Source organism: Saccopteryx bilineata, chromosome 10 (genome assembly GCF_036850765.1).
Source record: "Saccopteryx bilineata isolate mSacBil1 chromosome 10, mSacBil1_pri_phased_curated, whole genome shotgun sequence".
Classification (NCBI taxonomy): domain Eukaryota; kingdom Metazoa; phylum Chordata; class Mammalia; order Chiroptera; family Emballonuridae; genus Saccopteryx; species Saccopteryx bilineata.
The window spans coordinates 49,488,505-49,510,876 of NC_089499.1; the positions used below are offsets into that span (position 1 = coordinate 49,488,505).

The 22,372-nt window shown below is 41.4% G+C and overlaps 1 protein-coding gene across 1 annotated transcript in view; it reads right to left on the reverse strand.

The window, feature by feature from the left end:
• Positions 1–1,608: 1,608 nt before the first annotated feature.
• The window catches only part of HRH1 (histamine receptor H1), a 103,290-nt gene continuing 82,526 nt past the window's right edge, over positions 1,609–22,372 (reverse strand). Inside the window, exon 2 of the mRNA XM_066245024.1 lies at positions 1,609–4,731. Coding sequence (XP_066101121.1) covers positions 3,248–4,696 — 1,449 coding nt within the window. The 5' untranslated portion in view covers positions 4,697–4,731 and the 3' untranslated portion in view covers positions 1,609–3,247. The remainder of the gene's footprint in view (positions 4,732–22,372) is intronic.

The window sequence follows — 22,372 nt, forward strand, 5'->3', positions numbered from 1 at the left end:
CATTTGCTTCTCCACCCCTCCGCCGCGCCTTCCTCTCTGTCTCTCTCTTCCCCTCCCGCAGCCAAGGCTCCATTGGAGCAAAGATGGCCCGGGCGCTGGGGATGGCTCTGTGGCCTCTGCCCCAGGCGCTAGAGTGGCTCTGGTCGCAACATGGCGACGCCCAGGATGGGCAGAGCATCGCCCCCTGGTGGGCAGAGCGTCGCCCCCTGGTGGGCGTGCCGGGTGGATCCCGGTCGGGCGCATGCGGGAGTCTGTCTGACTGTCTCTCCCTGTTTCCAGCTTCAGAAAAATGCAAAAAAAAAAAAAGAAAGTTGATTCTGTGGAAAGGAAGCACATTCCAGAATCAGACCTTACCGCTGATCCTTAACCTCTCTGAGCTTCAGTTTGCCCATTTGTGAAAACACGAAAATCTCTCTCATGATATTGCTATAAGGTTAAATTAGCCTGACCAGGCAGTGGTGTAGTGGATAGAGCATCGGCCTAGGATGCTGAGGACCCAGGTTCAAAACTCCAAGGTCACTGACTTGAGTGTGAGCTCAACAGCTTGAACACGGGATCACTGGCTTGAGCGTGGGATCATAAACATGACCCCATTGTTACTGACTTGAGCTCAAAGCCACTCACTGGCTTGAGGCCCAAGGTCGCTGGCTTGAGGCCAAGTCACTGGCTTGAGCAAGGGGCCACTGGCTCAGCTGGAGCCCCCTGGTCAAGGCACATATGGGAAAACAATCAATGAACAATTAAGGTGCCACAACTATTAATTGATGCTTCTCATCTCTCTCCTTCCCGTCTGTCCCTGTCTGTTCCTCTCTCTCTCTCTCTCTCTCTTTCTCATGAAATAAATAAATAAATAAATAAAAGGTTAAATTAGATAACGGTGGTAAAGCATGAAGCCTGGCACACAATATATGCTCAGTATGTTTGAAAACTACCTATGAGTCCCCTCTGTGTACCAGCCACTATATACAATAATGCTAATGCATGGATCTTGTTCTTTATGCTCTGACGATTTATATTGATCATTTCTTGTTCTTGTCAAACTCAAATCCAGGTCTCTTTGATCAAGTTAGAGTTCATAACCACTTCACTTTATTAGTTGCCTTAATCATTCATCAACATAAATAATGAGCACTTAGCCATTTGTTTGTGTAGAGTGCTGTTTTTAGGTGTTCCTTGGTCCTGAGGTATCCCAGGGAGGAATGCTTTCCCTGGCCTTCTGAGAAATGGCTTCTGACCCAGAAACAGACCAGCTGCAGTTTCTAAAACCAGGATAAATATCTCCTTAGCTCCCACAGTTTTGAGCAAGAGCTTTTGGGGATGCAAAGCAGAGTGAAGCTAGTTGTAGCAAGTAAGTCCTTTTTTAAAGACATTTATAAATGTGATCAAAAACCAAAGAGAAATCCTATATCAGCTCTTATAACATTTGACAGTACTTTCAATGCATCTTCTCTGTCCAAGGGACTCAGAATGGTAAAATTAAATAAGTCAAAATCATAATAGTATGGTTGTGAATATCATATTTTATTTTTAAAATATTTTTGTATTTATTTTTTTTAGGTGAGAGGAGGGGAGTAGTGAAGCAGACTCCTGCATGCACCCCGACCAGGCTCTACCTGGCAACTCCATCTGGAACCAATGCTTGAGTACTGAGCTATTTTTAGTGCATGAGGTTGATGAGCCCCAATGGAGCTATCCTCAGCACCTAGGGCCATACTTGAACCAGTCGAGCCACAGGCTGCGGGAGGAGAAGAGGGAGAGAAGAGGGAGATGGAGGGGGGTGGGGTGAAGCAGATGATCGCATCTCCTGCATGCCCTGACCAGGAATCAAATACGGGTCGTCCATATGCTGGGCCGACGCTCTATCCACTGAGCCACCGGCCAGGGCCATAAATATCATATTTTATGTGGATAAAAAGTCTCTCATTTTAACAGATCATGCAAACAGGAACACAAGACACAAAATAGCAATTTGTATTGGCACTCCAATTGCTACATATATTACAGTTTAGCATCAAGTTTTAAAATATAAATCACCACCAGATTGCAACATAAACAAGTAAAACTGTATGTCTTCATGCATTTGCTAGTTTTTAAGTGAAAAATGTGACTTGAAAGGAACATGACCACTTCTGGAGAACTCACAAATAAATAGTACATTGTCCCTTCAGAGTATCACTTTCAATATTCTGCAGACATATTCTATGTCAGCTATTGCTGCTCACAACATATTCTTTTGAGAATTGCTACCACTCTTAGGAATATTGTATGTGTTTCTGTGTACTTAACAGGACAAATTTTTGTTTTTTGGAGAAAATGTGTTACAGTGATCTGGAACCCCACAGGGTTTTCATTCTAGCTTTTTCACCTGCGTGATCTCGGGCACCTCATCTCACCTTGCTGCACCTCCATTTGTGTCTCTTGTTATATCACCCTCCTATTGCAGGATATCATGGGGCTTAAATGAGATAAACCTGGCACAGCTCTAGGAAATATGGCTTTCTTCTCCCATCCCTTTTTTTTCTTTTTAATATTTAATGTAAAACCATTTTACAAGGACCTTTTCACTTTCTTTCGAGGGCAGCTTTTATCCTTTTTTCAATAGCTAAAAGGAATTTCAGATTGAAAATGTTGGGTGTGCAAGATGCATACTTTCCTATCAATTCTGAGATATGTGTGAGTGAGAAATAATAAAGCAGAATTTCCAAGGCGGTTCAGACATTGGTTCTGGAGAAAGCTGTACAAGTAGCTCAGAAGGGAGGTGTTCTGAGAAGTAGCAGTCACAGTGGAATAGCTGTTATGCCTCTCAAGGCAACCCCTGGAAGGGGATAACATCTATCTGCATTTGTAAGTTCTCTGCACAGTCACAAGGCCCCAATCTAGAAAGGCTCTAGAGTTCTGTCTAATTCTCCATTGGAACTCTACCCATATGTCCTTTCAATTACCAATTAGTTTAAGTCTGGAAGCTTGAATCACACTGAGAATCTAGGGCTCCCCATTTCAGCAGAAGCGCTCACCAAAAATCGATTATCTTGGAAATAATCTGCTTTGTACTCAGTACATTCTCTGCTGACCCGTGCCATCTGCAGTTCTTCCAGTGGAGCCTAAGCACTTTCCAAATGACCCAGCCCCACAGGCCATGCTTTTGACTCCACAAAACCCTGGTACCTGGCGACTCACAGGTTTTCATCCTTCATTTTCTCCAGGGACATTCTAAGTATCACTTTGTTGTATTTCCCTGTAGCTTCCCTTAGGAGCGTATGTGCAGAATTTTCTTGAATGTCTTCTTGAAGTTCTCGTTGCACAAAGGGTAGATGAGGGGGTTCAGTGTGGAGTTGATGTATCCCAGCCAGATGGTGAACATGTGCACATGTTCATTGCAACAGCTTCTGCAGAAGGCAATGACCATGAAGAAGATGAAGTAAGGAATCCAGCAAATGATGAAGGCTGCCATGATAAAACCCAATTGTTTGGCAGCTTTCCGTTCTCGGTTCATGTGCAACCCAGACACATACTGTCTTGAATGTGAGCGGAGCCTCTTCCAAGTGAACTTGATATAATGGAGGCCTGTGCTAGACCCTTTTCTTTGCTTGCCTTTGTCCAATGCTGACTCTGTGGGGGTGTCTGAGTCTGTTGGAGAGAAGGACTGGCTATCACCGAAGGTCTGATCCTCTGACATCTCAATGACTCCTTGCATGGTCAGGCCCTGCTCATCCATCTCAAGTTGCCTCTGGCTTTCGTTCATGGCTGTGTAGTCCCTGCTGCTCCCCTCTGCCTCAGTCTTTGTGTGCACAATATTAAGTGGGGAGCACTGAAGTTGGTCTATTCCTTCATCCTGCTCTTGGCTGCAGGCACTTGGGGATTTCATCTCCTTTGGGTCTTGGGATGGTGGCTTCAAGACAGGTCCACCACCAGCAACTTTTGGTTTCCTTTTCAGAACCTCCCAGGGAGACTCTTTCCCTAGTCTCTTGGCCCCTACCTTGGGGTTCTCTGGCTTTAGCTTAATTTCAGAGAAGGAAGGGAGGGATCCATTGATGAGCTCCCGGTGCTGACAGTGCTGCCGTACAGCTTTGTAGATTCTGGCATAGAACCAGAGCATGAGCAAGGTGGGCAGGTAGAAGTTGATGATGGCGGTCATGATCTTGAACCAGGTGACTTTGTAAAAGCCTGTCTCACACTTGTCCTCCTGGTGCTCTGAATTCTGCCAGCCCAGAATGGGAATAACCCAGAGGAAGGAGAGAAACCAGGCCCCCAATATGGTGGCCAATGCTCTGGTTTTGGTGCGATATCTCAGGTATCTGAGGGGCTGCTGGACAGAACGATAGCGATCAATGCACAAGATAAAGACGCTAAAAATGGATGCTGTGCTGGCCACATAGTCCATGGAAAGCCAAAAAAGGCAGAGATGCCAGCCCAGGGACCACTTGGACTTGAGGAGGTAGAGGATGTTCATGGGCATAACAACAGCTCCCACAATCAGGTCTGCTACTGAGAGGCTAACAATGTACAGGTTCCCCACAGTGTGTAGCTTCCGCTCTCTCCGCACAGCATACAGGACCAGCAGGTTGAGCCCCACTGTGACTAAGGAGATGGTGCTCAGGACCACCACCAGGGGCATCTGTTGGGAGCTGGCCATGGTGGTCTTGTTCCCTTCACACATTGTGTCTTCTAAGACGCTGGAAGAATTGGAAAGGGTCATTGGCACAAGGGCCACCTCCAGCTATAGCTCACTCCCTGGGAGGAAAGACACAAGGATTAAGGTTAGATAGAGTCTTGGTGATCAATAGTCATTTAGTACCATCCCATAGATCAAACTGGGTTGTATGCTGTCAGGGGCAGTAGACACTGCTGGTTACCTACAGGCTGTATCCCCTTCTTAGTTATTTATTTCTTCTTTTATTTATTGACTACTGAATGCCTGGCATTGTTCTAAATGTTGGAAATATAGCAATGAATAAAACAAAAATTCTAGTGAGGGAGTGGGGCAAATACAAGGTGAAGTTTATATAAGTCCTGTGTTACTTATGCTCTGGGAAGGTGGGATACATCATGATTGGTCTAAGATGAATATGGTGGTCTGGTTCCTCATTGCCAGTGGCTTGTCAGGGAATGGGCAGGAGACAATTGTGGCCAAGGAAGTAGATGGGAAAGTCTCTTAACAGAGGTGGGGTTCTGGAAAGTGCTTCCTCTCTGACAAATCACCATACAAGGAAAAGTGTTTCCTACTTGCTACCTTCTTTCTAACAGGAAGTGATGCTTAGGGCTATGAAGGTCATCTTGGGGTCATCAGGGAAATGCCAAGAAAACCACTGAGATGCCAATCCAGAGGGTCCTGTTATCACTGAGTTGCTGAACAAAACCTAGAATCTTTTTCCTCTACACTGATTATTATGGGAAATAATTAAATATTTTCTTTACTTATGCTACTATCCCAGGAGTCTTTACTTGCAGCTAATACACCCCTAACACATATGGGGGAGGTTACAAGGGTACACAAAGTGTGAAATAAATTGAGCCCATCTCAATAGACAAAATGGTTCTCAAATGGGAGAGGGTTTTTTATTTAAGAAAGCATATTATTTACTTTTATATTTGAAAGAAATTTTATCATCTAAAACTATGCATTGTTAGTGAGTCTACACTGAAAACATATTGTACCACAGAGGTGATTTTCAGCTGGGGTGGAAAGTAGAAGTAGATGTTAAATTTTCCAGATTTTTATATTCATCCAAAAAGTGTTATGTGTTAAAAGAAAACTGAGAAACATTAACAGAGATTATAAATATCTCTCAATCATTTAGAAAAAAATAGTTTTACATTAAGGCAAAGCCAGATAAATTCCTGAGTATAAGGCCAATTTGATACACATATATTTTTTAAGATAAAATAAATCCAGACCCCAAGGTATTTGGTCCTTGTGGAAGGAAGCTGTTGAGTTACTTTGTTGGAAAAACAACACCTGGGTGGCACTTATTTTGCCCCAGCTCTGCCACTAATTTCCTGAGTGATGTCTCAGCCTGCTTTGTCTCATTGGTCAAATGTGGAAAATGGGATAAGTGATCGCTAAAGGCTTTTCCAGGTCTCCTTTTTACAGTCTCGCTTTAGGTATTTTTCCATATTCTTCTCAAGCTCTGAACGGGCCAGTCAGAGCAACCCTCCTACATCTCCGTGTATGTCTCCTCTGACTTCTTCAACAGCATCACCTTCTCCCGCCTGACCCAGTCCTACCTTCTGCTCTGTTACTCTATGCTCAGAGGCCTTATGCACTCACCCCCATCTAGCCGAGCCATCACCTCTGTGCAAACAGCTCCGAGATCTACAGTTTCAGCCTATAGACTTCTTTATTCCTACATTCAATGCCCAACTGATATATTGGAGCTTCTCTTTTAGCCTGACCAAGCCAAAACTTTTGGAATTGTCACCTAAGGAAGGAGGAAAGGCTAAGGCAGGGGTCCCCAAACTATGGCCCGTGGGCCACATGCGGCCCCCTGAGGCCATTTATCTGGCCCCTGCCACACTTCTGGAAGGGGCACCTCTTTCATTGGTGGTCAGTGAGAGGAGCATAGTTCCCATTGAAATACTGGTCAGTTTGTTGATTTAAATTTACTTGTTCTTTATTTTAAATATTGTATTTGTTCCCGTTTTGTTTTTTTTACTCTAAAATAAGATATGTGCAGTGTGCATAGGGATTTGTTCATAGTTTTTTTTTATAGTCTGGCCCTCCAATGGTCTGAGGGACAGTGGACTGGCCCCCTGTGTAAAAAGTTTGGGGACCCCTGGGCTAAGGCAATATCATTTCAGGAATTTTATTTTTAATTGTTTTGATTGGAAGGAAGTAGAAAGCGGTTCACTAAAACACTGCCATAGCTTGGCATTTCCAAGGCAGCTGTGATGTTCCCCTCCTACAGAAGTGATTCATCGCTCTCTCTTTTTCTCTTGCCTTGAGGAAATTCCTTTCTTTCTCATTTCTCTCATTTCTCATTTCTTTCTTTGGCTCATTGCACACAGAGGGGAATCAGTATTTTTTTCCATTGTGCATAAACTATTATTCCATAATTATATTTGACAGAAAATGATTTGTTTTTATGTAAAAATCTACTATATATTTTTCCTTTTGGATTAAAAAAGAAAGGGTGTTATAATGGAATTAAGATCACTGAACTAAAAATTAGTGTAGTATATTAAGTGTTTGATTTTGAGTGAAATCTACTGATGTCTGCATCTTACTTTGAAATGAATAAAAAAATAAGTTGGGTGAATGACTGATTAAAAGAATGGATGAACAAACAGAAATGCTAAGCAAAATTTTAATGTACAGCCTGGGCAGTAAGCATATGGGTGTTCTCTGTATAAAACTTTCAACTTCCCTAGTTCATTGATAATTTTCATAATAAAGAGTTGAAAAAATTAATACAGCCATTTATCTTTTTTTTTTTTTTTTTTTGTATTTTTCTGAAGTTGGAAATGGGAGGCAGTCAGACAGACTCCCGCATGCGCCCGACCGGGATCCACCCGGCATGCCCACCAGGGGGTAATGCTCTGCCCATCCTGGGCATCGCTCTGTTGTAACCAGAGCCATTCTAGCACCTGAGGCAGAGGCCATAGAGCCATCCTTAGCGCCTGGGCCAACTTTGCTCCAATGGAGCCTTGGCTGCAGGAGGGGAAGAGAGAGACAGAGAGGAAGGAGAGGGGGAGGGGTGGAGAAGCAGATGGGCGCTTCTCCTGTGTGCCCTGGCCAGGAATCAAACGTGGGACTCCTGCACACCAGGCTGACGCTCTACCACTGAGCCAATCGGCCAGGGCAATACAGCCATTTATCTTAATGAATAATAGAGTTTATCTTCTTCACCTGTCACTGTAAGCTTGACTCTGTATCACATTTCTCCTTCATAGATTGGACATGTTATTTTGCACAAACTTAAATGCAAGATCAATAAATATTTGTCAAATGAATACATAGTGAGTGAGAGGCAGGATGGTCTGAAATATCTCAGCTCAGAATTCATTCAGTCAATGGATATTTACTGGTAAAACTTCTTTTCAGCTCAGAGATCTGTTTCAGGAACAAGCAAATCCACTTTTGTCCTAAACCATGGGATTCCAAAGGAGGGTTCCTGGAAAGGCAACTGCTGCACCCACGCTGCAAACAAATGACACTTGGAGGCTACCTGCATGGGGCCTCAGGAGGAGGAGGAGGAGTGCTGAGGGAACATGGGGCCCCAGCACTGATCCTAAACAAAGTGAGCCCCACAGGGTGGGCAGCCAAGAGGACAACCAGAGTGGCCACGTCAGGACCCACTGAATAATTTGTGGGGCCCAATGCCAGTTAAAAATGAAAATATTATTAAGAAGTTCAAGATGGAGATAGTAGAACATTAAACCAAACTTGGGATCCTGAGCTCAGGGCCTATATGTTGCCCTGGTCACAGGCCCAGTAAGGCGTTCTGTTCCGAGTCTCTCTGCCTCTCACCCAGTCCTTGACAGACGCTTCTCAGTGAGATAATGAACAGTATGGCACTCTGGCAGAGTGCGGGAGGTATTGGGGACACAGATCCTCATTTCAACTCATGCTGCACAGGAGGCCATGCAGCCTGGACCCCACTGAGTTCTGAAAGCAAGCCTTCAGATGGTGCTGGCTGGAGAGAGGGTGTGCTCTGAGGAGAGAAAGCAGAAGCTAGAGGAGGCACTTGAGACAGGGCATTTCAGGTTCTTTATAACGTCGTGTCAACAGAGAAGCAGGGGACAGAAGGAGAGCACTCTCCCCTCCCACTCATGCTCTGCCTCTTGGTGGGTGGGTGGAGCATGTGCAATCAGCAAGGTCTCCAATTTCCTCAGCTGTCACCTAGGGAAAATATTATGGCCTCCCTCCCTAAGCTGTCATGGATCAGTGGAAACAGTGGGGTGGGAAAGTTTTTCTGACCCTTAGGTGACTTTGACTTGGGGACAAGCAGAAATGGACCCTTTTACTCTCTGTGTACAAGCAAGGCAATTGGTCCACTCCCAAACCATTAGTTACAGTGGAATTACAAGCAACAGTGTAATCCAATCAGATATATGTGCCCACTGATAAACAAAAGTAGTCAGCATTCCTTTCCCACCCTGGGAACACTGACTGGGACAGCTTTGACAGTAAGAAGTCAAGCCCTGGGCTTTTCATATATTGGTTATAAAATTCCCTACAAGCCCATAGGGAGGTTTTCTGATGATCCACAAGGTAGAGTGGAGGGAACAGTCAGCTCAAGTTCAGAGGGGTCATACAGCTAAGAAGCAGCTGGTAAAGCCAAGACTCAAACCTTGGTCTATCAAACTCAGAGTTTCTCAACCTTCATTCCACTGACATTTTGAACTAGATAATTATTTTTTGTGAAGGGCTGTCATGTGCATTGGTTGGATGTTCAGCAGCATCCTTAGTCTCTATTTACTAGATGCCAGTAGCACCTCTCCCCCATTTCCACTCATAACAACCAAAAACATCTCTAGACATTGGCAGATATCCACTGGGGGCAAAATGATCCTTCATTGGGATAACTGATCTAACTGAAGAATATGCATGCCAAACTGCCAAATAACACAGTTTTAATAAAAGACTTTCTAAAAATAAATATTACCTACCAATGCAATGAATTGCCTTGAGAGATAGTAAGCTGTTCATGATGGAAAGTATGCAAGAAGAAGTGGCCTGTATCTGATTCCAAAATACTATTTTCTCAAAGGTAATTACTTTCTTAAGTGAAACTTGCAGATGCTGGCTTTAGATAAAAGAGACTAATGGGTAAGGATCTCTGTAGACAGTCAGAAAGGAGAGGCAAGAGGAATTGAAAGGTTTGGAGAGATGTTTCCAGTAGCTTCATCCCTTCCACTTTACCTCCCATTTCATCAATGCTGGTTCACAGATGGCTTGGAACTTATTTGGGTGGTAGAATAAGGCAGCAGTTAAGAATCCAGTTGCTTTATAAACCAGTAAACCTCTGCTCTGATACTCTTTTTGCCCCAATTAACTGGTCAAGATATTTCACTTCACAAAGACTCAGTTTTCCTCACCTCTAAAATGGGGATAAAGCAAACAGTGCCTGACATACAAGAAGTGCTCAATTAATAGCAACTTGTGTTTTCTTCCATTTCTTGGTGAGTGACCCAGGGATCTCACAGCCAGCCCAGTCTGGCTCAGTGGAATCATCCTGTACCTTTCCCTGTTTTTCACTATGGCAGAAAATGCTGATAGTTTTCTAGTATCAGTTCTCCTCAACTCAGGAGTATACTTCTACTTTTAGTTGAGTACAGTGTACATGGCTGTCTACAATAGACACTACATCTCCCAGGCTCCTTTGGAGCAGATTACCATATGACTAAGTTACAAAGAAATGGAAATAAAAATGTAGTTTGCAACTGTCTGAAAGCAGCCTTAAAGGGAGGATATGTTCTTTTCTTTCCTTCTTTCTTTCAGCTAGCTGGAATGTTGACAGGATGAATAGAGCTTAAGCAGCCATCTTGGGACCGTAAGGAAAAGCCACAAGATGAGAAATGTAAAGTTGTAATTTGGGAAAAGTTGAGGTTTCTGATGATAATGGGGCTGTCTTACCAGCCAGGACTCTCCACTTCTGGGTTAGCTTGGGTTTTTTATCACACACAAACAGAGTCCTATTTGATACACTGCCCCTGACTTTAAGAACTTTGTCAATTAGCATGAAAAGAAAGACATATTAAACAGGATCAAAAATTAAATTAAAAATTCTAGAATTCAACTGGGAGAAGTGTGATGACTGAGGTAAGATCAAAGCAGATGGCAGGACAGAGGAGAAAGAAACAGCTTCTCCAAAGGTAGAATATTGATATCAAGAAGAACATCAGGAAAAAAAAAAAGAAGGAACCAGAGAAGGAGTGATGTGTGAACTGGGCTTTGAAGGATGAGTAGAAGTTTACCAGGAGGAAGGAAGAAAAACTTAAGGATGAGTAAAAGAAAGAATAAAAGTACAGAGCTGAGTTCAATGAATTAGAAGGGAATCATAAGTGGAGCACAGAATGATGAATCTGGAATGATATGTTGGGGTCAGGTGTAAGAAAGCTCTTTGATACCTCTATGCCTTTGCCTGTGCTGTTTCCCCAGCCTGGAGCACCCTTTTGCCTTGAAGCTCTTCATTGCTCCTCTTTTTCTGTCTACCCACAGCACTTCTAACTCTATATCACCTATCTTAGCCAATTCTTTCTAATTAAATAGGGAGCATCTCTAAGGCATAGAGTGTGTCCACTACAGGGAAGACTTCAAAGCAGCTCTACTAGGTAAGGAGACCACAACTGGAAGAAGCCTACAAGTCATACAGAGAGAAAAATGTGAAGGCAGAGAAGCATAAGTCATATGCTTCAACAAGATAAATCCTCAGAAAAAGTCCTGGATGAATCAGAAGTAATCAAATTACTGGATGCAGAGTATAAAATAATGATTGTTAGGATGCTTAAAGATCTCAAAGCTACAATGGATGAACTTAATGAACACCTCAATAAAGAAACTGTAAGCATCAAAAAGGACACGGAAATCATAAAGAAGAACCAGACAGAAATGACAAACACAATAGCAAAAATGAAGACTACATTAGAAGGAATGAAAAGCAGGCTGGATGAAGCAGAGGATCGAATCAGTGACTTAGAGGACAACATAAGCAAAAGCACAGAAACAGAAAAGCAAAAAGAAAAGAAGATTAAAAAGTCTGAGGAAACTCTAAAAGAGCTCTGTGACAACATGAAGAGAAACAATATCCTCATAATAGGGGTTCCTGAAGGAGAAAGAGAAAGAACAAGTACTAGAGAAGCTCTCTGAAGAAATTTTAGCTGAAAATTTCCCTAAATTGATGCAGGAAAGAGTCACACAAGTTCAAGAAGCAGAGAGAGCCCCATTAAAAAGGACCCAAAGAGACCCACACCAAGACATATCATAATCAAAATACCAAAGCTAAGAGATAAAGAAAAAATATTAAAAGCTGTAAGAGAAAAACAGTCAATCACCTACAAAGGAATACCTATAAGGATGACCTCCAACTTCTCAACAGAAACACTTAAGGCCAGAAGGGATTGGCAAGAAATATTCAAAGTAATGCACAACAAGAACCTACAACCAAGACTTCTTTATTCAGGAAGATTACCGTTTAAAATTGAAGGAGAAATAAAAACGCTTCCCAGACAAAAAAAAACTCCAGGAATTTATCACAACCAAACCAATGCTGCAAGAAATGTTAAGGGGCCTGCTGTAGACAGAACCAAGTGGGAAAAAAATATATAAATATACTAAACGAGGAATATAGATTTAAAGAAAAAAAATGGCAGTAAACAACTACATATCAATAATAACCTTAAATGTAAATGGATTAAATGTCCAATCAAAAGATATAGGGTAGCTGAATAGATAAGAAAACAGAACTCGTACATATGCTGTCTACAGGAGACCCACCTCAAAAAAAAGGATAAACATAGACTGAAAATAAAAGGATGGAAAAAAATATTTCATGCAAATGGAAATGAGTAAAAGCTGGGGTAGCAATAATTATATCTGACAAAATAAACTTTAAAACAAAGACTCTAGTAAGAAATAAAGAAGGTCACTATATAATGATAAAGGGGGCAATCCAACAGGAAGACATAATCATTATAAATATCTATGCACCTAATATAGGAGCACCTAAATATATAAACAGATTTTGATGAACATAAAGGGAGAGATCAACAGCAAGAATATAACAGTAGGGGATTTCAATACCCCACTAACATCTATGGATAGATCCTCAAGAAAGAAATTTAACAAAGAAACTGCAGAATTAAGGGACACACAAGATCAACCGGATTTAATAGATATCTTCAGAACCTTTCACCCTAAAGCAGCAGAATATACATTCTTTTCAAGTGTGCATGGTACATACTCTAGAGTAGACCACATATTAAGGCATAAAATGAGTCTCAACAATTTTAAGAAGATTGAAAGCATATTAAGCATCTTCTCTGATCACAATGGCATGAAACTAGAAATCAACTACAATAGAAAAACTGAGAAACACTCAAACACTTGGAAACTAAACAGCATGTTATTAAATAACAAATGGATCAACAATAAGATCAAGGAAGAAATAAAATTTTTTTTGCAACAAATGAAAATGAGCATACAACAACTCAAAATCAGTGGGACACAGCAAAAGCAGTCCTGAGAGGGAAGTTCATAGCATTACAGGCAAACCTTAAGAAGCTAGAAAAAGCTCAAATAAACAACTTAATCTTGCAACTAAAAGAACTAGAAAAAGAACAGCAAATAAAGCCTAGAGGAAGTAGAAAGAAGGAAATAATAAAGATTAGAGCGGAAATAAATGACATAGAGACTAAAAAAACAATTCAGAGGATCAATGAAACCAAGAGCTGGTTCTTTGAAAAAGTAAACAAGATCAATGAACCCTTAGCCAAGCTCACCAAAAAAAAAAAAAAAAAAAAAAAGAGAAAGGACTCAAATAAATAAAATTAGAAATGATGGTGGAGAAGTAACAACAGACACAGCAGAAATACAAAGGATTGTAAGAAAATACTATGAAGAACTGTATGCCAAAAAAATTAGACAATCTAGGTGAAATGGACAAATTCCGTGAAAAATATAATCTTTCAAAAATCAATCTGGAAGAATCAGAAAACCTAAGTAGACCAATTACAACAAATGAGATTGAAACAGTTATCAAAAAACTCCCAACAAACAAAAGCCGTGGGCCAGATGGCTTCACAGGCGAATTCTACCAAACATTCAAAGAAGAACTAACTCCTATACTTCTCAAGCTATTTCAAAAAATTCAAGAGGAGGGAAAACTTCCAAGTTCCTTTTAGAAGCGAGCATAATTCTGATTCCAAAACCAGGCAAAAACAACACAAAGAAATAAAACTATGGGCCAATATCCTTAATGAATTTAGATGCTAAAATTCTCAACAAAATATTCTGGGAAGACAAGGTTGGTACAATATTCACAAATCAATCAATGTGATTCATCACATAAACAAAAGGAAGGACAAATAACACATGATAATATCAATAGATGCAGAAAAAGCATTCAATAAAATCCAGCACCCATTTATGATCAAAACTCTCAGCAAAGTGGGAATACAGGGAACATACCTCAACATGATAAAGGTAGTCTATGACAGGCCCACAGCCAACATCATACTTACTGAGCAAAAGTTAAAAGCAATCCCCTTAAGATCAGGAACAAGGTAGGGGTGCCCCCTTTCACCACTCTTATTCAATATAATTCTGGAAGTCCTAGCCACAGCAATCAGACAAGAATAAGAAATAAAAGGCATCCAAACTGGAAAAGAAGAAGTAAAACTATCATTATTTGCTGATGATATAATACTGTGCATAGAAAACCCTAAAGCTGCAGTAAAAAAACTACTGGATCTGATAAAGGAATTCAGCAAGGTGGCAGGATATAAAATTAATACTCAGAAATCAGAGGCATTTTTATACACCAACAATAATCTGTCTGAAAGAGAAATTAAGAAAAACAATCTCCTTCACTATTGCAACAACAACATCAAAAAAATACCTAGGAGTAAATTTAACCAACGAGGTTAAAGACTTGTACTTGGAAAATTATAAAACATTGATAAAAGAAATTAAGAAAGATACAAACAAGTGGAATCATATACCGTGTTCATGGCTAGGAAGAATAAACATTATTAAAATGTCCATATTACCCAAAGTAATTTATAAATTCAATGCAATTTCTATTAAAATACCAAGGACATACTTAAAAGATATAGAACAAATATTCCAAAAATTCATATGGAACCAAAAAAGAACACGAATAGCCTCAGCAATTTTGAAAAAGAAGAATAAAGTGGGTGGTATCACACTTCTGGACATCAAGTTATACTACAAGGCCATTGTACTCAAAACAGCTTGGTACTGGCATAAGAACAGGCATATAGATCAATGGAATAGAACAGAGAACTCAGAAATAAACCCACACCTTTATGAAAAATTGATATTTGACAAGGGTGGTAATAGCATACAATGGAGTAAAGACAGTCTCTTTAAACAAATGATGTTGGGAAAATTGGACAGCTACCTGCAAAAAAATGAAACTAGAACACCAACTTACACCAATCACGAAAATAACTCAAAATAGATAAAAGACTTAAATGTATGTCATGAAACCATAAGCATCCTAGAGGAAAACATAGGCGATAAGCTCTCCGACATCTCCCGCAACAATATATTTGCTGATTTGTCTCCATGCCCAAGGGAAGTAAAGGACAGGATAAACAATGGGACTATATCAAACTAAAAAGCTTTTGCACAGCTAAAGACAACATGAACAAAATAAAAAGGCAAACAACACAATGGGAGAACATATTTGACAATATGTTTGATAAGGGGTTAATAACCAAAATTTATAAAGAACTTGTAAAACTCAACACCAGGAAGATAAACAATCCAATAAAAAAATGGACAAAAGAAATGAATGGACACTTCTCTAAAGACATACAGATGGCCAATAGGCATATGAAAAAATGTTCAACATCACTAATCATTAGAGAAATGGAAATTAAAACCACCACAATGATATATCACCTCACACCAGTCAGAATGACGCTCATCAACAAAACAACACAGAATAAGTGCTTCTGAGGATGTGGAGAAAAGGAACCCTCCTGCACTGCTGGTAGGAATGCAGACTGGTGCAGCCACTGTGGAAAATAGTATGGAGATTTCTCAAAAAATTAAAAATCGAACTGCCTTTTGACCCAGCCATCCCACTTTTAGGAATATATCCCAAGAACACCACATCAATGATTCAAAAGAAGAAATGCACCCCCATGTTTATGGCAGCATTGTTCACAATAGCCAAGATCTGGAAACAGCCCAAGTGTCCATCAGTGGACAAGTAGATTAAAAAGCAGTGGTACATATACAAAATGGAATACTATGGGGCCATGAAAAAGAAGGAAATATTACTGTTTTCGACAACATGGATGGAACTGGAAACTATTATGTTAAGTAAAATAAGTCAGGCAGAGAAAGAAAAATATCATATGACCTCACTCATCTGAGGAATCCAACAAACAACATGAACTGAGGAGCGGAATAGAGATGGAGGCGGGATCAAAGGATCCAGAAGGAAAGAGGACAAACTAAAAGGGGATGATAGGGCAATAGGATGGGAGGAGAACAGAAAAGCAAATCCTGGAGGGAAGTGGGGAGGGCGTTATGGGGAGGGGGACAGGGGAATGTACTGGGAGACATGGGGTGGGGAGGGGAGGATGTATTCGGGGAGACACTAGAATCTCTGTAAACACAATAAATTAATGATGAATAAATATATAAATACATACATACATACATAACGAAGACACAGGGAGAAGGACCTAAGTGCAGAGGTGTGGGCATGTTTTGTACAAGGATGTTTAAATGAACAAAACATATGACATAAGATTTATTCTATTGATGAATATTGGCACTTTTCAGCTAACTTTCCTATTTTCTTTCTGGAAACTTGATTGTTGTAGATATTTCTTTCATGGTAACCCAAAAGGGGAATAAGGATTTATGCATAAAGATGTTCATTGCCATATTATTTATGATAGGAAATAACATAACATTTGAAAATGAAATATATTATGGGATAGCTACCAAATAGAATATCATGCAATCATTGATAATCACATCTGTAGAGGCCCAGTAATGATACTTGAAAATGTTTATGATGAGATTAAATTTACAACAGACATTGCTTGTACAGGATGATGTCAATTCTATTAACTAGCAGGGTTAGAGCAAGGGTGAATCCCTGTTATATTGTGTTAACACTAAACAGCGGATGATATTTATTATGTTCGGTATTTCCCAAGATTTCAACAATGAGAACATCTTGGTTTTATAGTAGGGAAAATAAGAACTAACTGCACTAATTTTTTTTATTATTAATTTTATTTATTTATTTATTTTTTAATTTTATTTTTAAATTATATATATATATATTTTTTTTTTTTTTTTTGTATTTTTCTGAAGCTGGAAACGGGGAGAGACAGTCAGACAGACTCCTGCATGTGCCCGACCGGGATCTACCCGGCACGCCCACCAGGGGGCGACGCTCTGCCCACCAGGGGGCGATGCTCTGCCCCTCCGGGGCGTCACTCTGCTGCGACCAGAGCCACTCCAGCGCCTGGGGCAGAGGCCAAGGAGCCATCCCCAGCGCCCGGGCCATCTTTGCTCCAATGGAGCCTCGGCTGCGGGAGGGGAAGAGAGAGACAGAAAGGAAGGAGGGGTGGGGGTGGAGAAGCAGATGGGCGCTTCTCCTATGTGCCCTGGCCGGGAGTCGAACCTGGGACTTCTGCATGCCAGGCCGACGCTCTACCGCTGAGCCAACTGGCCAGGGCTTTATTATTAATTTTAATTTATTCTGTTTACATGGATTCAAGTGTCCCACCGAATACAACTCCCTCACCCCCATCCCTGTGCCCCCCCAAATCCCTCTTGCCTCCTTCCCCTCAACACCCTCCCCCTTCCCTCTAGGATTTGCCATCTTGCTATCTATATCTCTGTATTATGTATATATAATTTCATGAATCTCTTTACCTTCTCTGATCCCATCCCCTCATCCCCTCTCCATCCAACGTCTGCCCCTCTGGTCCCTGTGATCTCTCCTTTGCCTCTATTTTGTTCTGTAGTCCACATTGTTCATTATATTCTACATATAAGTGAGACCATATGATATTTGTCTTTCTCTGCCTGACTTATTTCACTTAGCAAATAGTCTCCAGATCCATCCATGCCATCGCAAAAGGTAAGATTTCCTTCTTTTTTTATGGCCACATAGTACTAATTTTTAAAAACAACAACAAAAAATAGGTTTATTCTATTGGAAAAATCTTTTAAAAAGAAATACCTTCCACATACTTAGTATATATTTTGTGGGGTTTTTTTTTTTTTTTTTGTATTTTTCTGAAGCTGGAAACGGGGAGAGACAGTCAGACAGACTCCCGCATGCGCCCGACTGGGATCCACTGGCACGCCCACCAGGGGGCGATGCTCTGCCCCTCCGGGGCGTCGCTCTGTTGCCACCAGAGCCACTCCAGCGCCTGGGGCAGAGGCCAAGAAGCCATCCCCAGCACCCGGGCCATCTTTGCTCCAATGGAGCCTCGGCTGCGGGAGGGGAAGAGAGAGACAGAGAGGAAGGAGAGGGGGAGGGGTGGAGAAGCAGATGGGCGCTTCTCCTGTGTGCCTTGGCTGGGAATTGAACCCAGGACTTCTGCACGCCAGGCCGATGCTCTACCACTGAGCCAACCTGCCAGGGCTATTTTGTTTGTTTTTAAAGAAAAGTGAGTTTGGAATTCCTTTCTTGGTATATTCTAAACTGCCTCGTCCTCTACTTCCCATTCCAAATGGCTCTACCCTCTGCCCCATTTGCATTGATTGCTTATTCTGGTCAAGTAAGTCAGAATATTAATATTTCTTTGCTCTAATTCTGAGGAAAAGATATTATGCATGAGAGTGCCCCAAACAGTGCATATTCTCATTGATTCTGATCAGAGCATGATATCCATAAAACACCCAGGATTACCAATGTCACTGGCTGTGGTGCAGAGAGCAGACTGCAAATAGCAAAATCCCATTATGAGCCCAGTGCTTCAGGATTTGGACTCAGAATCTAGGGCAGTGCTGGGTTAAGGGTTATCCTCTGGATAAGATGCAAGAGGCATACGACCTTGTGGGCAGGCATTGGCCCCAGTGGGCTTTTCAGGGGCTGTAGGCACACATTCAAATGTCTACAGCCTCAAGGAGAAAACCTACTACAGGGTTTCCTCCCTGATGCTGTAGTTGAGCAAGAGGGCGTGATGGGGTCTGGGGAGACCTGGAGAGTAGAATCTGTCTGAAGAGTACAGCTGCCACTCAGATACCACCAACTGCTACAAGCCCAGATCTGCCTATTTTTAGAATGAAGCATAAAAGCTGGATTTTCACATGAAATCTTTTAGTTTTTAAATGTTGAAATGTATTCCATTGTTTCATTTGTTTTCATAAAAACTTAAATACAGACCAAGAAAGAACAATTTTGGGAATATGACCTGTGAACCCCGAGCTGCAAATGTCAAGCTAGTTTATCGGAGATCCAGAATGCTGAATGTGATATAATGACTCTGGAGTAGACACCTTTTGGGGTACCTGCTCAGCTCACAACAAGCTTCCTTCTCTGAGAACCAACAACCACCCAGGTGAGCCCTGGCAGCCACAGTTATACCATATAACCCCAACTCCCAGGCACATGTGATCAGATCAAAGGTTGTCACCTGACCCAAAATGGGCCAATCAGTCCAATTCTCTTTTCTGGAAAACTGGAGTTGCCACTGGTGCAGTTAAGACAGTCTGTTGCTCTTGTGAACTGAAGGGATGGGGAAGTGGGGCTGAAGCTGCCACAGGGGAGGCGTTGCTCATCTCTCAGCATGAAGGGAGGGAGGGATGGAAGAAGGCAGCAGACAAATGCAGTGACTGTGCTGGAACACTGAGATCTACATGCACAAAGATGCGTTTAAACCTTTACCTCGCACCATACACAAAAATTAACTCAAAATTGATGACAGTCCTAAATATAAGAGCTAAACTGGAGTGTAGAAAAGAAAGGCTTGTAATATAAATAATTTTTGGCAAATTTACTTTCTCTAAAAACAAAGAGACTTTTAGGAGAACTTACTTTTTCTAAAAGTAAGTTACTCCTTATTGGCCTTGAGGCTGGTTTCCCAGACTGTGGCCTTGGGGGCTAGCTTTGGGAAGTAGCAGGTGTTCTCAGAATGTTTCTCCCTGAATTAACCCTATAAATAAACATTGTATAAAACCTTGTTTCACTGCTTTGTTTTACTGTTTACTGTTCTCCCCTCCCCATTCCTCAATTAGTATGTAATTCTCCCTATAAAATCTAACCCCAAACTGTGTTCAGGGCCGCATTGATTTGAATGACTTAGGTTTCCATGTGGTCCGCGTAGTGGCAAATTAAAGACTCCTAATTTCTTAATTTGGCTAATTGATTGATTGTGTGGCAAACTATCTTATCACACTGTTCCGATACAACAAAAGCTCTTAAACTCTTAGGAGAAATCATAGGAGAAGAGCTTTGTGATCTTTTTTTTTTTTTTCTTTCATAGAGAGAGAGGGATAGACAGGGACAGACAGACAAGAACGGAGGGAGATGAGAAGCATCAATCATTAGTTTTTCATTGCACGTTGCAACACCTTAGTTGTTCATTGATTGCTTTCCTATATGTGCCTTGACCGCGGGCCTTCAGCAGACCGAGTAACCCCTTGCTGGAGCCAGCAACCTTGGGTTCAAGCTGGTGGGCTTTTAGCTCAAACCAGATGAGCCCGCGCTCAATCTGGTGACCTCAAGGTCTCGAACCTGGGTCTTCTGCATCCCAGTCTAATGCTCTATCCACTGTGCCACCGCCTGGTCAGGCAAGCTTTGTGATCTTGAGCTAGTCAAAGATTTATTAGATATGACACCAAAGGCACAATAATTAAAGAAAACTGTTGCTAAATTGGACTTCATCAAAATTAAAATGTTTGTGCTTCAAAAGGCACCACTAAAAAAGGAGAAAGTTATAGAAAGGCTGAAAATATCTGTTTATCATATATCTGAGATGTCCAGATTATATAAAGAACTCTTCTAGCTCAATAATAAGAAGAGAAATAATCCAATTTTAAAATGGACTCCAGACCCTAGACCGTGGCTTAGTGGATAGAGCCATCAGCCTGGCATATGGATGTACAAGGTTTGATTCCCAGTCAGGGCACACAGAGCGACCATCTGCTTTCCCCCTTTCTCTTCCTCTTCCCCTCCTGCAGCCACTGGCTTGATTGAGCATGGCCATGGGTGATGAGGATGGCTCAGTTGGTTCCAGCATGTCAGCCACCAGCTAAAAATAGCTTGGTACTTGAGCATCAGCCCAAGATGGGGTTTCCAGGAGGATCCCAGTTGGGGTACATGTGGGAGTCTGCCTCACTATCTTTCCTCCTCTCTCCTAAAATAACAACAACAATAACAACAGTAATAATACATGGACACCATATTTGAACAGACATTTCAAAGAAGATACAGGAGTGGCTCATAAGCTCATGAAAAGATGCTTAACATCATTATTTACCAGGGAAATGCAAATCATACCCACTAGGATGGTTATAATTTTAAAAGACAGACAATAGTGTTAAAGAGGATGTGGAGAAATTAGAACCCTCATATACTGCTGGTGGAAATGTAAAATGATACAGGCACTGTGGAAAAGTATGGCAGTTCCTTAAACATAGTTAGCATATGACACAGTAATTTCATACCTACATATATACCCAAAAGAACTGAAAACATATTTTCACACAAAAACTTGTATGTAAATGTTCATAGCATTATTCATACCAAGCTACAATATGGAAACAACCCAAATGTTCATCAGTTAGTAAGTGGATATCAATATATGTTATATCCATGCAATGAAAGATTATTTGTCAAAAAAAGGAACAAAATACTGATGCATGCTGTAACATGAATGAATTCCAAAAACATCATGCTAAGCGAAATAAGCCAGACACAAAAGGCAACACATCACATGATTCCATTTATAAGAAATGTTGCCCTGGCCGGTTAGTTCAGTGGCAAAGCGTCGGCCTGGCGTGCAGGAGTCCTGGGTTCGATTCCCGGCCAGGGCACACAGGAGAGGCGCCCATCTGCTTCTCCACCCCTCCCTTTCTCCTTCCTCTCTGTCTCTCTCTTCCCCTCCCGCAGCCAAGGCTCCATTGGAGCACAAGATGGCCCGGGCGCTGAGGATGGCTCTGTGGCCTCTGCCTCCAGCGCTAGAATGGCTCTGATTGCAGCAGAGCAACGCCCCAGATGGGCAGAGCATTGCCCCCTGGTGGGCAAGCCGGGTGGATCCCAGTCGGGCGCATGAGGGAGTCTGTCTGACTGCCTCCCCGTTTCCAACTTCAGAAAAATGCAACCCCCCCCCAAAAAAAAGAAATGTCCATTAAGACAAAAAGTAGATCAGTGGTTGCCTGGGATAAAGAATGGGAAGGGGTCTTGGGACTGATGGCAATATTCTAAAATTGGATTCTGGCAATCATTGTACAACTCTGTAAATTTAATAACAATATAGTTGAATTGTATGATTCACTTAAAATGGGTGAATTTCATGATATGTAAATTATACCTTAATAAAGTTGTTTTGAAAGATAATTCAGTGGACCCCAAAAAGAGGATGCCTGAATTTCCATATCTCTGTTTTTAACATCTGTTTATGTATATCAGTTGCTTCCCAAAATACTTAGCCAGGCTTTGTTGTTTTTTTAAAAGAAATAAAGAAATATTGGGCAAATATG